The sequence below is a fragment of the Metarhizium acridum genome, assembly GCF_019434415.1.
Source record: "Metarhizium acridum strain ARSEF 324 chromosome Unknown scaffold_13, whole genome shotgun sequence".
Lineage (NCBI taxonomy): Eukaryota > Fungi > Ascomycota > Sordariomycetes > Hypocreales > Clavicipitaceae > Metarhizium > Metarhizium acridum.
The window spans coordinates 28,881-48,309 of record NW_027094016.1 but is presented as its reverse complement, the minus strand read 5'-3'; the positions used below and the strand labels follow the sequence as shown (position 1 = coordinate 48,309).

Sequence of the window (19,429 nt, the reverse complement as noted above, 5' to 3'; positions counted from 1 at the left end):
GTTACAGATGTCCAAGCGCAATGTTATGTCTCATTAGGTCTGGTGTCTGAAAACCACGCAGGACGCGCTCAACACTCGTCGTTCTAATACCACTTAGGGGTACATGAGTATATAAGTATTATACGAACATGTACCAGCTTTGCCATCCAGCTCCCAGTGGAATGTAACTATTATAAGCTGTTGTGCAGCTCAGCTCAGCACCATGCACTTGACAAGCCTTTACCTGTATTGTTGCCTTGCTCTCTGCTTGACATGTCAAGCTCAGCTCAGTCACTTGCTTCCACGGCAATTGGCTCCATATGTGAGTGCAGTCGCCTCTTTGATAGGCGGCAATGGATTTCTTGAGGCATCGTTCGACGCTATACAAGGACTTCTCGGCCGTGACCAAGAGTTCGATTTCGTGGTCGTAGGAGGCGGCACTGCCGGAAACGCAATGGGATATCGCCTGGCAGAAGCGGGCTTCAAAACCGCAATCATTGAAGCCGGAACCTTTTTCGAGTTGTCCAAGCCCGGTTTTGCCACTATCCCAGGTCTTGATGTTCTTTTCGTCGGTTCAGATAGTTTCGAGGCTCTGTCCGCAGCGGACTGGAAGTTCGAGACGACACCTCAGCAAGGCGCAGGTGACCGCAAGTTTCATGTCTCGCAAGGGAAATGCGTCGGTGGCTCATCCGCTTGGAACTTCATGATCCACCATAGAGGCCCCAAGGGCGCGTATGACCAATGGGCCGAGGCCGTCGGAGACGATAGTTACAAGTAAGCCAATACTCCTTCTACAATGCGGTTTTCGAACAATTATTGACGTGTAACTTTAGGCTCAGCAGCTTCGAAGAATTTTACAAGAGATCCGTGACATTCACCCCTGGGAACACCTCGAAACGTCCAGCCGACACCGTATCTCCGTCTGACGCAGCTGATTTTGCTGCTCCGGGTCAAGGCGGTCCCGTTCAAGTCAGCTACACAAATTTCGTCTCAGACTGGTCGAAATGGCTGCAAAAATGCCTGCAAGCTGTCGGGCTAAAAAGGACGGATGGATTTGATCGTGGTGATTTGTTGGGCTATCACTACACCGTAACGACCATTCGGCAGTCCGACGCAACCCGAAGTTCGTCTGCTGAATACATCTACGCTGCAGACAAGAAGAAAATGAGCAATCTCAAAGTATTTACCAATACTCAAGCATCGAAAATTAACTTTGATAGCAGCAAGAAGGCAACAAGTGTTAAAGTGCTCTCTGCAGTTGGATCCGAGTATACCATCAAGGCGAAGCGAGAGATTATTGTTAGCGCTGGGGCTTATAAATCGCCACAACTTCTGTTGCTTTCAGGAATAGGACCCGAGGACACGCTCAGCCAACATGGAATCCCAGTCGTTGCGTCTTCGCCCGGAGTTGGCCAGAACATGTGGGACCATATCTTCTTCGGACCGTCTCACGCCGTCAAGTTCAAGACTATCGATTCTATCTTGAAAAGCCTAACCGACTTGGCCAGCGCTGTTGGAAAGTATTTTACAGGGCACGAAGGGATTCTTAGTTCAAACGGGATCGAGATGGTCGGGTGGGAAAAACTGCCTGCGCAACTCAGAAATGACCTCTCCGAGGACACCAAGCAGCAACTCGGTTGGTTCTCAGACGACTGGCAAGAGGTGGAATTTCTCGGCGGCAACGGATATATTGGAACATTTGGGTCGCTACTTGCACAGCCAGTCGACCAGAAGCAATACACTACGCTTCTGGGTGCCCTCGTCGCGCCGCTTTCGAGGGGCAACGTGACCATATCATCTACCTCTGTCCGTGACCAACCTGTCATCAACCCCAACTGGCTGACTGCCAAGGCCGACCAAGAAGTTGCGGTGGCGTTGATGAAGCGCCTGCGACAGGTGTGGGCAACCTCTGAGCTGCAGTCCATCTCGGATGGCCCCGAGTATTATCCAGGCGAGAAAGTCAAGACAGACGAGGAGATTCTAGACAGTGTGCGAAAGTCTCTGATGACGGTATGGCACCCGTCGTGCACATGCAAGATGGGCAAGAAGGAAGATCCCATGGCTGTGGTTGACAACTTGGCGCGAGTACATGGCGTTCAGGGTCTGCGCGTTGTGGATGCGAGTGCTTTTCCTATCTTGCCTCCAGGACACCCCATGGCAACCATTTATGCGTTGGCAGAAAAGATTGCCGAAGATATTATCCGCACCGCCAAGCAGGGGTAGCTGTGGTCAGGGGGTATCGGCATAAAGTGCCACGAAGATTCTTATTGTAACAGCGTGGAACATTTCCGCGATTTTTTTTTTTCGAAAGTTTTAGTAGATTTATATGTCTCCTTCTTTACTTTATATAGAAGAATTCGGCATATCTAGGCTTCAGAGCCGATAGAATTAGAGTTACATATAACTGCAATTTACCATTTCCAGACATAAGATTTGCTTCACATTGAGACCATGAACGATCGTCGTGTCAATGCCAAGTGGTCATTTCCCTCCAAGAAGAGCTAGATCAGTCCAAAGGATTTTCCTAATCCTCATTCTATTCAGGATACAATATATGCAATGCTGTTCATAAAACAGCGTTGTGAAATATTTATTTCGTCTATAAATGAAATGTACTAATGAAACTTTTAATTGTCCTAGCTAAATACTAGTGTAAGCACTACATTAGGCAAGGCCCGGTGAAAATAATGTCATGTGCCTGGTCGAACCTGAGCTAGAGGGCCGTAATGTTTTATGTCATATAGATGGAATGTATGTACTCCTTTATTGTCAGTCAATCAAGTTGATTGTGTGCGATTGCTTCCGGCATTTCGTTGAGTAAGCCAGGGGTCGACATAAATACTAGAATAGTACAAACTAGTGATTACTGGCTCCAGTTCAAAGCTGAGTTTCCTAGTATCAGGGTATTATTGTAAAAGCTCCGATTGACCATCCAGCCCAGACCATTTCGGTTTCCCATCATCAATATCAACACAGCGTTGTGAGTAAAAGATGTGACACCTGAAGTTGGTCAGATGAATATGTAGTGTCGTGGCGTGAAGCTACTCACTGTACTTCAAAGTTTTCTTTCTGCGCAGCGTTCAATGACAGTAATGGTGGGAAAACAAGGGCCATGTTCCTTCCTTCATCCATTATATGTGATCCGCACCACTTGCAACTGACCTTGCAAGGCAATTCGTGATGACCTTCTTTTGTCGCCGTATTATAGAACTTCAAGTGTTCGGCTCCCGTTTCAAAAGCTACATTGGACTTTTGAAATATGGCAGCCCATTGAAATGGGGCTCCTGATTTGACGACAATGGATTAGTTCAGTGCGACACCGAGGAAAGGGCAGTGATGGACTAGTAGCAGCCTTACCATGAATAAGTTGACAGCCTTCGCAATGGCAAAATTTGGATGCCAATGGCTTGTCAGTGCTTATCCAATACAACACTTTCCGGCAATGACAAGAGCCTTGAATCTCTCGCCGGAAGTGGCTTTGAGTATCTAGTTGTTGATACGGCGGCTTCAGCCGCCAGTCTTCCGAAGACATTGTAAGTCGCTGATTTGGACGCCAGATCAACGCTTCGCCGGCTTCCTGGATAGACACATGTGATATAGAATATGGAAACAGATGGCTTTGAACTTCGACTAGGTTTTAAATCAAGTCAGCATATGTAGTCTCTGGAAGTGGTCCCACAACAACCGTCAACCATAATTACGTTACGCTTGCGTCACGTCCCGACCTGATCAAATAGAAGGGCGACTCAGAATCACCACACGGCAAGTTATGACGTCATATTCGATGCGGCACATCACCGCCTTTCAGTTTCAGTATTGACATGAGAATTACAAATTACACCAGCCTGCTTGGATAAAACATATCCCACTTCTGTTCGACAGACACATTCGTTGTTATTCGAGATATGCGCCTTGCTGCTGTCTTATACTATAATCTAAGGCCTGGGAAAAGGGATTGCCATTGAGTTTGCAGAGACTTGGCTTCATGGATCGGTCTTCTGGCTTTGCTCATTCACCGGATGGTGTTATAGGTCTGCCAGCTGCACTATTAAAAGTGGAGAACTCCCCTTGGTAGTGCGTGCTTGCTATCTGGTAACTATAATATTAAGATACTCGTATATAGTAAGAAGACTTTAAAATTAATAAATTAATAGTATAAAAGTAGTATAACCTTAATAATTATAAAAAGGGCTTATTTTTCGTACCCAAATAGCCCTGATTTTAAGGATAATTCTACTCTTTAATCACTTCTATAGCTATCTAACGTAATAGTTTCTCTAAGACTTCTCAGAGAGTTATAGCATTTCCCCAAGTCCCAAAGGATCTTGTTCTCGATATAGTGAAAGAGCCAATTGTAAGCAGCATAAGAGAACAGCAGATACCGCTCTTTGTTGCAAGACTTGTTCTGAATTTCTGTAGAGATACCTAGCAGGCACAAATACTAGAGGCAGGTCAATGACAGCGTGCGTGACTGCTGTATGTTGAAACGGCCTTTCCAGGTCTTGTCGGGGTCAGGATCTCATATAAGAAATTCCCCAGCCGTCTGGTGAATAAAAGACAGCTTCGGCTCGTAGACGTTGACAAGAAGGCCACACAGATTCTTCACCACGGTCTCGAAAGTCTCCCGGTGCCATTTCTTTTTCTCCAATTCCACATATGAATTGTACTGCTGGCCCTCTGTCGCCAACGTCAAAGAATCCTTAGCTTCGTCCAGAGTTGGAGGCCATGACTTCTGCGGCAAAAACAGTCGAGCGGCTTCATGAGGCTCTGCGCAATCTGACAAAAGGCGAGGCCATCGTTTTGATCAATACACTCAAGATGATTCAGTATTTGAAAAGGCATCTAGCAACCCAGGAGGACTATTGACATCTTCTCATGAGTAAAGCCGGATGTGCATTGCTGCTAGCCTTGGGATATAACGAAAACCAAGAGGGGGCGCTAGAACCCTTGAATAACAAGCTATTGTCTGCCAAGATGCCTCTAGGTATCAAGAAGATGCGTAATAAAGCCTAGATTCTTCGATCCCCAAGACTTGCTTGATGTGCGATACGCTCGTTGAGACTGGGGATGGGACGCAACTAGAAATGCCTTGCCGAAGAGTGCTACGATACTGAAACACAGCCCCGAAAAGGATATATTAACTGGACATAATTTTAGTAACACCAAGTGCGGAGCGGTCATATATTATGCCCACGAATTGGTGATGAAAATGTTGAAGTCGCCGATTTACAAGCCAGAGAGCTCAAGCAGTACAACTCTGGGCAAGTTCGACCACCCGGGTGCCGAACTAGACCAAGGAAATGAAGATCCTAGAGTAAAATTGAAAAGTTTGACCCTGTCAGCTAGTCCCGTGGGCAACTCATTATTAGCTAGAACCATCTGAAACTTGCTTGTCGTCCCAGTACAGTGTGACCCCGCAGACTTTTCTTATGGCCGAATCTTGCGGGCTGATTTCTGGCTCGTGAACGAATCAAGTCTCTTTTGATCCATGCTGCCAATGCGTCTGTCAGACTATAAGACTGTTGAGTTATTGACGTTGTAGTTGAGTGAGTGCGATTTTCACACAGCATGATCGGTTGGAGACCTTGAACTTAATGAGAGACACTTGATTTTCTGTCTAAAAGAGCGGATAGTTGGTTTACATAACAATTGGTTTCCGTTCAGAAAGGGACGTCCTTCGTGATTTTAATTTCCATATAAATGAGCGGATCGATCTTCAAATGTGTTGAAACCATTTGAAACGCCAGTCTGAAATCATTACTGTCGTCTTTGCGGAAGGCTACTTCCAAAATTTGCCAATGGCAGTCCTGTCCTTCAGCTAATCTAGGTGACAGCGGCATCGTTGTAAGCGCGCGGTACTCATTCGTCCTTCTGCAAGGTATACGCAATCGAGTCCTCAATCGGTACTACTCTCACGAAGTCTTTTTCAGTGGTGCTGTTGCCGCGAAACATTTCCCCGATCCATTCGCGATCATCTGATCTATTGTATACGGGGACTATACCAGTGTCAGCTAATAACGTCCCTGGATTTAATGCCAAATGGAGGGCTTACTGGAGAAACCGAGGGAAGTTGTGCATGCACAGTCTGTCGATTGGCAGATTTTCAAAACGTAAGCTGCCCAAGCTTCGGCATTGGGGTACTCGTGGTAAGCAGCCTTGACGTCTTTGCAGGCCTTTCTTTCGTTCAACTCCTGACTGGCCACCCAATTCAATGGCGGTTCCAATTCAACGCGAACGAACTTGGCCAGCCCGGTGGCGATGAAAATTGTGCTTGCAACAAGAGAGAGCTTCATTTTGATGCGGCCTAAAGTGCTGAGTATGAAGTAAGTTCTGAGGGTGAGTTTCTGATGGAGAATATCTTGGATAACAGGAGAGGTCTTGCCGGCTTATATATTTCTACGAAGGCATACTCTCAATAGCCCCCAGCATCTCAGCCGCACACTCGAATTCGACTGTTCGTTGCATTGATATCTTTGGGCAGTCAAAGCCCAACCAGTTACGGCGACCTGTCTCAAAATAATTGTGACCAAAGCACTCCGTATACACGGCAGATAGTATTATGGCCTGGATGATTACTACATCGGACTGAATGAGGCTTTTACTGTTACTCCTTCACAGCAAATCGCATGTCTAGTTTCTGTATGGGATGGGCTAATCACCTAGGCGAATATGTGGTTTGAGTGGCTAATGTATTATGTACCCAAGGTGCAACCAATGTCAGCCTGAGTCGTCCGCCACAGGTCATTTTCTTCACGTATCCCGAGACAGAGAAATGCGAGGGGTGTAAGGCACTGTCCGGCTATGACTCAGCTGACTGCAGTGAGACATTCAACGACCCTTCCGCATTATTATGCCCGGCACTACCACTGCCGGTGATGAGTTGTGATTCGAACCCCAGACTGGCATAGATGTTCGGGCCGCCACAAGTTAGCAAATCCAATGTCGTTATTCTAGAGAATCAAGCCATCGACAGACTCGGGATCGGCGTGACCCGACCCAGTAGACGATACTTGCTTTGACATTAAAGTGAGGTACGAAAAGAGGGGAGTCATGCCGGTATACGAACAACAGATATTGAGATATTCATTTAGGAAACACAACGTATTGCCTACATTATATAGGTGAGTATAAGAGAAGTAGAAATAGCTCCAGGTGGAGAGTCCATAAACTACATAATCAACTCCTGATGCCAAAGTCTAGACATCAAAATCATAAACCCCCATAATCGCCTTGCATCTATTATCTACAAAGATTTTAGTGTGATAATCCATCATGTCTCATACCACAAAGTATTCAACATATTATGGACTCCTTGCCGACGTTATATCATAGTCATACGAGTCTTGGGCCATGGAAGACGAAGGCAGCAGCAAGTGCAAACCAGGCTACTCCTAATGCCTGACACAACAAGTACAGTAATATATCGTTACCCTGTCTCAGTTGGCAGTGGCCGACATTGATTAACCGCATACACAGCATAGTCCTATAGGCTGTAGGGATCTTCAACAGTCATGTGCTTACGAGCCGCTCCCCAAGACAGCCCTACAAAATGGTCCATAGACATGTGGCACAATGTACTTGGCCACCACCACGTTTCAGCATTCTGCATCCAGCCACGCGGGCCTTTCGGTCCCGACCGGGCTATTCTCATGTTATAAGCTTACCAAAACGGCGCGCTGCTTGAGCTTGTGTACGAAAGTTGGGACGCATCTCAGACACATATAGGCTTCAGATACGCAGTAGATCCGCCGATCTCGAGTCAGTCAATACCCTGGTTCATTGGAACTTTTGATGTCTTGTAAAATTTCACGCCAATTGCATCCAAGTGACTATACGTTGTGATTGTGACAACTTGTGTGATTAGCTATTGGCTTTATGCAGGTCTGAGGCCCGCATTGCAACTCATCTTGGCACAGAAGGCACAGCCAGCCAGAATCCAGGGCTTTTATTGAGGCATATGGTCAAGTCGGAGTGTACTCTGGTTTCTAACGCATCAACAAAGATTACCCGCTGCAGCTATCGCTGTCGCGTCCTTCTCGTGATGACGCGTTCGGGCAATGGATACCGCAACCTTTCCCAAGCCGAGCTTGCCGTATTCGCCGATTGGTTCCATCTAGCATCGGTTATGTGCGGCATTTGTAACAAACACATTGAGAGGCTTGCATAGGTCATCTTTTCGGGGCCGTAACATACACTGCTTCTTGGACACCAAGCACTTGGATCCTTCGATTCCATGCTCAACAGGGTCCATGTTTACAAATATGATCAGATCCTCTTCACGTGCAACAAAATCAGCTCATTCAAGAGGCGGAAAATGGGTTTTTGACTTCTGTCTCCATTTTCTCACCATGATAATCCCACCAAAGCCTAGTATCCATGTAGAAACCTGGGTAGCGGCACGATGGGAGCCGAGTAATTGTGACAGGTGGGAGGCGAAGGGCGCATGTGCTGTTCGCCTCGAAAGTACCGATGCATCGATGCTTTAGTGGCGATCATACATCCCTCATGTGGAGTTGGACTTGATACGAAAATTGGACGGGATAAGTTCGTTGGAGTGCAGGTAATGAACTTGTCTTGAAGTGCCTCAGGTTCGCCGTCCAGTTCCAATGTCAAAGCCCATGTCCTTCCGCAGTGAGTTAGCGGCAGACTCAAATCTTGACCAAAATCGAGGCTCGATATTACTATTGAGCCACCCAGTATGCTTAGGATGATCCTCAATGAATCTGATTTCACTCTCTAAAGTGTCCTGAGAGACGGGGTTTGGTTTGAATGAGTTGGCATATGATAATGGCATTTGGCAACGGCCTCTTTGCCAAATCTCGTACTGATGACCGCGTAAAAGGATGCCTGAGCCTCCTTTGCATCTCAGGAGGTAGTGGCGGCGATAAACTATTCCTATTCAAAATAATCCAGCTCAGGAATAAGGGCATTAGTCAATGGAAGGATTTCTAACAACGATGCTCCTGTCCATTCATACCGCAAGACTGGTGCTTCATCATCATTAACAGAATGACCGTGACCGAGAAGAAAGAAACAAGGGAGGTAATAATAGCAAAAAGGGGTACCGTACAGCTCCCAGAGGTCGATAGGTGAATTACAATGCGCATTTCTCAATCGGCAAGCGGTGAATGGAGTCGACCACAGACCACCGTGAAGATGCCGGCTTCGGAAGCCCATAAGGTCAACTGGTAGATTCCCCGACCGACCCCCCGCATTTTGACATACTTTTCCATTGGAAGCCATCGACGGCTAGCAGTGATGGCTGTGTCAGCAAAACTGTGGTAGCTGACGGCCGTTGAGGTTCTGGGCTTGATCAAGAGGGACCTGCTCACTGTCGAGGAGTACGCGAATGCACTATTGAGCCGCATCGAGTCGAGAGACGGCGTGGTAAAAGCGTGGGAGTACTTGGGTATGCCGTCTTGACCATCAAATACAAAGCAAAACTCACCTCATCTTTTTATCAGATTCAGACCTTGTCTTGAGCCAGGCTCATGCTCTAGACCGGGTTCCACGCCATCAGAGGGGCGGGCTTCACGGAGTAGCCATCGCCATCAAGGACATCATGGACACCAAAGATGAGCTTGGCTTAGCTCGGCCGGCTAGACGCGCAATATTACTCACTCTATCAAGACATTCCAGCAGAATACGGCTCTCCCCTATATAAAAGCAATAGGCCAAGTGCCGATGCGTCAATTGTTGAGATACTCCGGCGGGCTGGAGCCCTAATATTCGGTAGGTTGGCTGACTTTGCCGTGGGGGTCGTTCTGAATCGCTTACAGGCAAGACAACTAAGACAACTACCACAGAATTCACAGTCCTGAACCCAGGCCCTGACACCACCAATCCGCACGACGAGAACCGTTCGCCAGGCGGGTCATCGGCTGGATCTGCGGCCGCGGTGGCTGACTTCCAAGTTCCTCTCAGCTTCGGAACGCATACAGGTGGCAGTGTCATTCGTCCAGCTTCTTACACGGCCACATATGCCATGAAGCCAACCTTTAACACATTATCCGGCGAAGGCATCAAGGTCGCCTCCCTTGAGTTCGACACCATTGGATACTTTGCTCGTAGTATAGAGGATCTCAAGCACATTACCGACGTTCTCAGTATCATCGAGGAGGAATTTACCGACATGGTATTGAAAGAGGCTAAAGTGGGCTTCGTCGAGTCACCGTTTTGGCCGTCTGCCGGGCCCGGCAGCATCGCATCCATGGAGAAGGCTGCTGAGACTCTCCACAATCACGGGGTTACGGTCGAGTATGCCGAATTCCCGGATGAATCCAACGGTGCCATAACTTTGAACAAGATGTTCAAGGTGATCTTTGTAAGAGAAGGGGGTGCGGCATTCTACAGGGACCATCTCATGGACACTGCCAAGACGAAGCTGGACCCGGATGTCCGCGCCTTCGTCGACGATGCCCGCAAACTCTCCCGTGACGAGATACAAGAAGTCTCTGACTACTTTGCAGCCCTGCTCCCAGCATTGGATAAGATGGCCATGAAATGCTCCGCTCTTATCACTCCAAGCGCGACCGACGAAGCACCCTTGAGATGGATGATATGGGCAGTCCTGTTTTCAACTCGCTGTGGACGGTGAGGAGTCCTGGATTTTCCAGTTTTGCCATGGGCTAGCCTGTTGCCTCTAGGCAGATCATATGCCCGTAATCCATGTGCCTGCTTTTACAATACCCAACGGCATGCCTGTCGGCCTGTCTCTCATAGCCCGGCGGTATGATGATCAACATCTTCTGAGCATCGCCAAGATGCTCAGTGGGCCTCTGATGAGTGAAGGGGGTTGGCAGGAGAAACTGTTATTTCCTGATTCTGATGTAACATCTGAAGCTTGAGCACAAATATGATCCTCCATCGTACCTTTGATTGGTAAAGATAGAGAAGTTCAGTGAAGAATTAGGGCAAAAGTTTTCTCAACCCCAACAAGCGCGTAATGTGACATTTACAAACGTAAACTCGGGTAATTGAACCTTTTCTTCGAGCAGGTGTACCGTGGTCCAGCCCAGCTTTTCTGAATCATCTGAATTTGCGCCCCAAATATCCCCCCCTCGATGCGGACGGGGATCGGACTGTATGAACCAACAAAGTCGCATGGTTTAACATCTTCCATGCAAGCTTTCTTCATCAATTTGTTGATAATGTCGAAATGGGGTTTGGCTCTATAGTCATAGTAGGTGAGGCTTTAAAACTGATTCTCAATTTTAAGCAAATAAACAACGATATTCTGCAATATAAAATAAGCCATAATAACTGCACAGCCACTTGATGTAAATTTTAGAAAGCTTATTCTTTTTAGTAATCTTTATACAACTCCTTAACAATATATAGAGCTAGATCAAGAGTCGTCGTGCTGTTACGGTCACAACTTATTGGTATTGCCAGAGTTGTACCTGCACTTTTCACCCGCTAGAGTAACTAAAAAGTCGCCTACAGCTATACAGATTCAAAAATCTCGCGAAAACTAGTATGTATTCACTTTGCATTATATTAAATAATGGCTGTCGGTTACTATCGACACAGTCAATGAGCTTGTGCTTTTCATGCTATGCTATTCTCAAGACACAATTTATACGCTACTCTTTGTTACTTGGTCATTTATCATGCGTGATTATATCGTAGTATAGTAGTCTTGCCGCATCCTCCCTAGCGACAACCCCATCCAGCACGAGCTTACCCGCTGACTGTCTCCCGAGCACGCAGACGACAAGGGAGACCATATTTTGATAGATGAGCAGTTTAACATGACGAGTATTATTGACTGGGAGTGGGCACACACGGCCACGGCTTCACAGGCATTCAACTCTCCAATTGGCTTCTTGCCGGTGGCGGATTTCTACAATGGCAAGAACAGCCTGGGCGACGACGAGATTATTTTTGCGCAACTGCTCAAGGCAAAGGGGCGACAGGATCTGGCGCAGTTTGTCTGCAACGGCCGATTGCAACATCGATTTGCATTCTGCTGCGGGTACGATCTCGCTGACTGGGACGGGTTCCTGGGCCTGTTTCGAGGACTTCGGGCAGCAGTGGCTGTGGACGAGGATTTGGAATGGAATGAGTGGAAGGCTGTTGCGTTGGATCGCTACAAGGATGATTCTGGGTTGCAGCTTGTGTTGGCCAAGTGCTAGGACGCCACAGACTTGTACAAACTGTGCAAGACTTGAGTCGTCCCATCTATGCCGCGAGACGGTACGTGTAGGCAATCATAGGTGATGGAAGATATTACAGTGCTACATGTCGGATATCCCCTCGTACACGGACAATGATGAACGGCGTCTATTGGCATCTTGGCTAAGGATAGTAGTTATACACGTTCTAGACGAGCAGAGAAGCACCAATGCGCGCTCAGTGAATTCGGCGAGGGCCGTGGACAGCATTCCAGTCATGGAAGATGGATGCCGAGTCACCCTTTTTTTTTGCAAACGTAGCACACCAGCCTCGAATATCCCAAAACCAATCGAGATCAAAATGACGGACGTCCCTAATCACCACCGGTGCTGTTCACCACTGACTACTTTTCAGCCAATCTTTCCAGGATTCTTCCTGCCAAGTCACATGGTGAATTGCTTTGCGTGACCTCAAACGTGCCGAGTCCCCGAGGAGGTACTCGTGCGAGCCAGTCGACTAATCTACCAGCCGCCAGGGAGTCGACACTTAGGGTGGTCAGAGGCAGGTCTTGGTCAATGTCGGGAGATGGCAGACAGAGACATCTGCCAGTAGTGCCTGCGGAGCCTCAGCCAATACTTGGTGAACAGACTCTTTGGAGCTTTCTGCAAGACACTTCTTCAGTGACTTTTGCTGTGTCCTTTCTGAATCGCCTTGGTCGCCATTAGGAAGCCGGAGGCTGGCAAAAACGTGGCTCACGACACCAGTGCAAGTCGTTTGGGTTCAGCCAAGGCTGGATACCTGCCATAATCTGTCCCTGATGAGGGCGGGGTATTGCGAGCTCAACGAGACGCAAAGATGTCGGGCATTCCCTGAGCACGCAATAGCCAGCACATCATATAAACACATGACCTATGGGGTTCTTTCGGCCATACAACTCTCCTGGAAACCCCAGTGAGAAAAGCATAACTAGACCCATCACTTTTCCAAGCCTACAAATTCATTTAGTTGCTTTTTATCAAGTTGCTTAAACAAAATAAAAAAAAGGGCTAGGTGGAGGGCATCTAGTAACACTATGTTTTGGCCGTACCCAGGCCAGGGAACCGTAACTAACCACGCAAGACACCATGAGTACACGCATGGCAATGCGTCAGACACACTAGCCGATTAGTGAGAAATCCACCGTGGAGCTAGCCAAAAAATGAACACTGTGAGCTAGTTTATCCTCATTGCGGAGGGTAGTTGCCTTTTATAACTGTTTGCATCCTCCTCTGTCGGAATTTACATCACCCTCAACAGAAGCAAAATAGCTAACCAAAGTGGCTCCAAATAGTTCTGTCAATACAAGCTCATGTCATCGCCCCGACTCATCTTCTGGGATCGAGGCAAACATCGAGCTCTGAGATAGCGACACCAAGATTTGCAAAAGTTACCTAGTGTAAGGCGGACCATGTAACAGGGACTCTGGTGCCATCAGCTCTTTGATGTTAAAGTTGGAAAGAAGGGCTAAAGCAATCCGGTTCCTCGGTTGGATACTTGTGAAAGAGCGGCCGGACTTGAGGAACTGGGTAAATTGGGTAGAGCTTTCTTTGGCATGTTTGACTCTATTCTGCGAATAGTGGCTTTATCCAAATTGCACTCGGCCTTGGGCGTGCGAATACTCTGCTTACTGGAGGTGCTGCACCAGCCGTAACGAAGTGTGTGTGTGTTTATATATAGGTCTATACACCTTTATATGTGCTTATGTGTTTTAATGTATATTGACATGTGTTTTTCTGCGTTTGTGCGAGCAATTACACAACCTTAGGCAAGGGAAGAGACTTGACCACTTTCTCAGATGCTAGCATCATGTCATGCCACAAACTTTAATTCCAAGACTTTATGATATGACTTCTGCGCAACTAGCACTACGTAGCAGTCCCATAGTTGGACGAAAAAAATTATATACACAAGTATCATCTATATCTTCCATGCTAATCAGACAGGAGACTTGGGTGTAGAAAGTCGTGGCAATCAGCCCTCGAGGACTGATAGGCCTCGACTATCTCTCGAGAACCTTTCAAAGCAGACTCGAATTCACTTCTTTCCTCGTCAGAAATATGCCTCTTTTCCTCGTACTTCCACCAGGTGGTCGAATCAATCATGCCCATCATACAAGCCGCAAGAGCAGACGCCGCGTCCTTGTCAATTTCGACAGGAATACCCAGTGGTAAACTGGCGCACTCCACTTCGTTTGGGGTAGGATATTTGCCGCTTGCTGAGATGAGTAGCCTCTTTCCCGTTTCGAGCACTCTGCCCAATTGTATAACGAGTAGAGTATGAAGCCCTCGTCGAATGCTATCGTCTTGAATGGGGAAATCATCCGGGAGTGCAGATTCCTTGATCTCGCCGAGACCAAACTTGATGATACTGAATGCGTATTGGATAGCAAGCTTTTGCCGCTCTTCTTCTGGCTTGCCCGGCATGTGCTCCTTGAGGTAGCCCATGACAGAGAGGGTCTCCTCACTGAGATGTAGTGCTTTGGACTGTCCAAGAACAAAAGCAATGTCCAAGCTACCGGGCATACGCAGGCTCGTTTGGTTGACTTCTTCTGCAGCCTTGTTCAAATGCGCCCTAGCCTTGGAATATTCGTCAGGCCCGGGGAGAGAGTTGGGGCTCTCGGGGACGCGGCCCAGGGCAATTGGGCCAGCGTCTCGTTGATGCCCTTGTTCGGATATATTTGGATGGTTTTTTTCGTCCTTTATCCTTTCGGAAAATTGCGACTTGTACGCCTCGCCAGCAGCTGGTAGAAAAGTGGTCGCGTTGTCCTTGAGCTCAACTGGAAGACTCAAGAGGTACTTGCGCTGCCTGCGTACAATCTCGGCAGACGTCTGCTCAGTGACGTTTGCAATAGCCTGTTGGGCTCCAGTTTCGAGTTGCCCCTGGTCCAAGTCAGTGCCAGGGTCCAGAATCATGCTGCTGGCATTGAGCGCGCCAATCTGCTCCGCGCCTGCGGATGCGATGGCTCAAGACTCGGTCCCGAAAGCCAGGGCCAGCTGACGAACAAGGGCGTTTTCTGCCCCGTGTGGTTGAACGGCCGCATAGATGTATTTGAATCCTCTCTTTCTAATAAACTTGTCGTGCCAGATGTCGTCGCGTATCTTTAGGAGTTTGTCATGCGTCGGCACGTCAGGTGTAGATTCAAACACGGCCACCTCGACTATCACGACACCGGGGATAAAGCCGCCCATGGCCAAGGCGTCGCCGATCAAGCACAAGGTCGAATCGATTCCGCTGAAAATTTCGTTTCTGTTTTTGACTATTCCGTCCAGCGCGTTCATAACACAGTCCACAAATGGGATGATGCTTGTCATGATTGTTGCCCGGTCCATCAAACCCATGTCGGTTGTAAAGGCGTGGACAACTTCGCCCACCCACAAGGCACTTCCTGCGACGCCGGCCACCTTTAAGGCTACACCGCCAGAGCCAGGACGAAGCCTTGGTGAGGTGACCTCTAGCGCCTCGTACTTTAAAAATTCCTTTCTGAATGTGGTGAGGTCCTTGTTCACCTTGTTTGGCACTTCACTGAGCCCGTGTTTGTTTGCGAATTCCTCATATTTCCGTTCGACACTCTTTTGGACCTCTTTTGCCTTTCCGTCTCCTCGGGAGTTGCTTCACCTTTGGGTTTCTTGGGCTCTTGCTCACCTTTAGGTGTGCTTGACCCCTCGTCGCCGTTAGGTTCCTTGTCAGCCTCGAATGGGTTTTCCCAATCGCAAAGTGAGCTCTGTCTCTTCATCTTCCTTAAGTCACTAAGAGGTTTATTAAGTACAGGATTTACCGCTTTAATGTCCTCGTGGAGTGCTTCAAGATTTCCCTCGTGATTACCCTTACTATTATCTCTCCATTGAACATGAAGGAACTTCTTAGTCATCCCAGGGTTGGCCTCAATCGTTTTAACTTCATCATACGGCCTTGCGATTCTTTCTTCTTCTGGTTCTGCGTTGCCGTCATTTATCACAGCTATGGGGTTCATGGACGGCTTGAAGCCTTCCACTGCCTCGGTAGTTGCCACAGCTGTGACGTCGTTGAACGGCTTGAAGCTTTCCACAAGTCCCTTTGTACCTGGACCACCTCCAGTGTGTTCTTTTCAGAGTTCTTCCAGCCTCGTCTCCAAAGTGCCTCCTTTGTTCTCGAGGACCGTCTTTGGAATGTCGATGTCTATGCCTCCCGCCTTGGTGTGAATTTTGGCCTGAGTCGACCATCTTGGCTATTCGTCATAGACACACAACCCCAACGACTGCATGGTTTTATTGCTTTCAAGCCAAATCTCACCACGTCAAGATGACCGTATAGCGTCAAGACACCAATATGCATAAAGGACTCCATCTGGAGGCGGCAAGAAAAATGTCCAAAGTAAAGTGGTTGTCATATTAAAGTGCAGGCTAACTAATCCATAATACGGCCACCCTCCCCCCAACCGGGAAGGGGTCATGCCGAGGGACACCACACATGTGGATAAGATTGCCCGGGGACTTGCGTAATGTTGCCAATTATAGGCTTGGCGGGCAGGCATCAATGGACATGGAGCAAGTTCCATGTCGAAGCGCGCGAGCTCGGACAAAGGAGTTTAATCTCCTTTCTATTCTGTCTTGCCCTTTAAAGTAGAACACATAGCAGCCCGACCCAAGTTATGCGCGCACGCGACATAGCCTATTTATGTATTAAAAGCAGTCTCATTGAAATGAGGATGCTGCAAGAACAGAAATAACCCAACGATGAGATGAGCCCGGCCTGTTTCCAGCAGACAATTATAAATGACACCCCGGGCTCTCACAACGCTGACAAAGATTCGCGTTGCTTTGCTCTACTCCTAATCACGGACATGCATTAGAAACAGTCGTCTCTTGCTAGCCAGGCAGTCAAGTGCTACTACTCACTATATATCTGCAATAGAAGTTGGGGAAAAGGCCGCGGCATTTACATTCGTCGCGTCCGGGGCAAGGCCGGAAAGGACTACAATATCTGCTCTTAAGCCCCATGTCTGTGTCCTCATATTCACACGTCGGTCGATTGACCGGCCTTTTAGCTGAGGCTGCCCCTAACAACCCGATAAGGGACATTGCTATTGCGATTGTGGCCTTCATCTCGAGTGCTCTTTGGGGTGACGGGTTGGACTGGGATAATTGAGAGCCAGGATGATGCCAATTGCGGAAGAAGAGTTCTTCATAATTCTGTGGGACTCGTTTGAAGCCAAAAAAAACATGTTGCACCTAGAGGGAAGTGGACCGTCTTATACATCTCATGCTCACTACAGAATGTTTTTCTTGGCTCGGACTACAGTCTTTAAGCAGAGGGCTACGTTGCTAGTTTTCAAGGCTATTGTGAAGTTTTGTGCATGTGATGAACCCTCCCGGCAGAACGATGCACACCGAATCCCAGATCGGATGAAACAAACGTGAACAAAAAGAGCTAGCTAAACAAGTTGTGATGAATAGATATGCCGTCCAAAGGATTGTGGAGACTGAGTGCCCGTCATGAATGCCATGTAGAGTGGTTTCACCTGGTTTGGTCTAAGAGTCAGCTTTCCAAGGCCTCTGTGGTTTTTCCTGGTCATTGCCGCCTCTTTTGGGCATTGATAGACATGAACGACTAGGTCCGATTCCTACGTGAAGTCCTTGCCAGGAGTCTAGGCAAAGCTGAACAATGCCTCTGAACTCGAAGTTGTTGAATTTAAGCCACTGGCGCTGCTTTGTGATGTTCATCATGAGGTCGGATGTGCGAGGCTAGCAAGACGGTGCTACTCCACAGAGTAAACTAAGCCGAAAGGATCTTCCTGGGTACTTTTACCCGGCTTCGTCTACGGAGTAGCTCTGTGTAAATTTCAGGCTGCAAAGACCCGTGTCTCAAATAACCTGCGTCGGCCCGGGTTCGGGTGGCCAATGCAGAGGCTAACTAGCACGTCGAGGCCTATTGCTATTAGGGCTACTAGCAAAACATGTAAATGTACTCGTCATTTCCATCTCTTTAATCTTTAGTTCCTATTCTATAGCCTAGCGCGATGCGTGATGTTGCTGGTACTCCCAATAGCCGCATTTCTTGTGCGTTAATCCATCGCAGTGTAGTGTTCCAAGGATTCGTATTGAACGTGGACTTGGCCCTTGGATTGAAGCTCTCTATCGAGGAAATTTAGGCCTCTTTAATCATTGAATTCAGAGGGCATCAGAAAAGGCCACCTTTCAATTGAAGAGGCAGGGAAAAGCCCTTGTTGAAGGTTTTCAACTAGCTAGTCTAGCTAGATTACGTGGCGTTAGATTACGTCCATGAGAGACCTATATGACGTATCCGATGACCCCTTGACAACTAAATCTAGAAGATACAGCGTGGTGGGAGATTTCCTACAATGCATTTGGTCACATTAGACAGACTTGTGGAAGAGATGCAGTACAAGGAAAATGGCCAGCAGCTACTCGCCGTAGTGTCTTATCGAACAATGTCATGTCACCTCCCACACTGAGCGTCCTGGCAACGGACAGGGTGACATGGCGACCAACTACACGTACTCTTTCGAGCAACTTTCTTGGTTGCAACGGTAGCCATAACTAGAATGACGAAGACAGCTTGTTCCGGAGCCCCATGGTGACACGTATGACCCAACTGTCACGGTTCAAGGAGGATCTCAAACAGAGAATACGTACAAGAAGTTTGATCATGTTTATATTTCTGAAAGACAGAAGAATGCCAAAAAAAAACTCACACAGACTATCACTTTCCATGCAAACGTGTCTGCCACGGTCGATGCCCAAGAGAGTCAACACAAAGGACGAGGACACATGCAGCAAAGCGTCTCGTACTGAAACAAGCCATCATCAATTTGACCAATAGAGCAATCCAATCGAGGAAACAGAATCGAATGGCATCACCACAGTTCGCGAGTACTATCCACCAAGCGGTGAAAAGGGGTCAGATAATGTCGTGCAATGCCCAGACAATTCGGCCAGGAACAAGCGGCCGCGTTGAGCCACCACACATCGAGAGCTACACATGTTTCCAAATGCCACACATTCACAGGACTCTTGGTGCGTCTAGGCCGCTGCAAATCATCTCCTCAAAGTTGCTGTTCGTCTCGAGATGACCCTTGACTGCCTCCACTTCTATTCCCTCCCACAACTCGCAGCCAGCTAAGCGCACTAGACTATCATCGAGGCTCTTTGTCTCCATTACCTTTCGTTTTGGAAACGGTTTCATTCATCACACGTAAGCACCCGACTTGATTGAATCAAATGCCCTTAGACTTGGTGGTAAGTGCCATGTTCTACGCTGCATTTATGACGTGTCGTGGCTCATGTTAGAGGTGCTT

General features: G+C 47.8%; 6 protein-coding genes across 6 annotated transcripts; 3 read left to right on the top strand and 3 right to left on the bottom strand.

Annotated features, from left to right (window-relative positions):
* Positions 1-433: 433 nt before the first annotated feature.
* On the top strand, positions 434-2,202 carry J3458_002647 (uncharacterized protein; the record flags this gene model as incomplete). Its single annotated transcript, XM_007815068.2, has 2 exons — positions 434-753; positions 813-2,202. The coding sequence occupies 2 exons, from the start codon at positions 434-436 to the stop codon at positions 2,200-2,202; spliced, it is 1,710 nt and encodes a 569-aa protein (XP_007813259.2).
* A 3,636-nt stretch (positions 2,203-5,838) lies between these two features.
* Positions 5,839-6,272, bottom strand: J3458_002646 (uncharacterized protein; the record flags this gene model as incomplete). The annotated part of the gene is made up of 2 exons (XM_007815067.1): positions 5,839-5,975; positions 6,032-6,272. 2 exons carry the CDS (start codon positions 6,270-6,272, stop codon positions 5,839-5,841), a joined length of 378 nt encoding a protein of 125 aa, XP_007813258.1.
* A 3,692-nt stretch (positions 6,273-9,964) lies between these two features.
* J3458_002645 (uncharacterized protein) lies at positions 9,965-10,576 on the top strand (the record flags this gene model as incomplete). The annotated part of the gene is made up of 1 exon (XM_066117280.1): positions 9,965-10,576. One exon carries the CDS (start codon positions 9,965-9,967, stop codon positions 10,574-10,576), a length of 612 nt encoding a protein of 203 aa, XP_065977063.1.
* Positions 10,577-11,732: 1,156 nt separating this feature from the next.
* Positions 11,733-12,116, top strand: J3458_002644 (uncharacterized protein; the record flags this gene model as incomplete). Its single annotated transcript, XM_007815065.2, has 1 exon — positions 11,733-12,116. One exon carries the CDS (start codon positions 11,733-11,735, stop codon positions 12,114-12,116), a length of 384 nt encoding a protein of 127 aa, XP_007813256.2.
* A 1,950-nt stretch (positions 12,117-14,066) lies between these two features.
* Positions 14,067-15,047, bottom strand: J3458_002643 (uncharacterized protein; the record flags this gene model as incomplete). Its single annotated transcript, XM_066117279.1, has 1 exon — positions 14,067-15,047. The coding sequence occupies one exon, from the start codon at positions 15,045-15,047 to the stop codon at positions 14,067-14,069; it is 981 nt and encodes a 326-aa protein (XP_065977062.1).
* A 51-nt stretch (positions 15,048-15,098) lies between these two features.
* Positions 15,099-15,868, bottom strand: J3458_002642 (uncharacterized protein; the record flags this gene model as incomplete). Its single annotated transcript, XM_066117278.1, has 2 exons — positions 15,099-15,641; positions 15,704-15,868. The coding sequence occupies 2 exons, from the start codon at positions 15,866-15,868 to the stop codon at positions 15,099-15,101; spliced, it is 708 nt and encodes a 235-aa protein (XP_065977061.1).
* Positions 15,869-19,429: the final 3,561 nt, after the last annotated feature.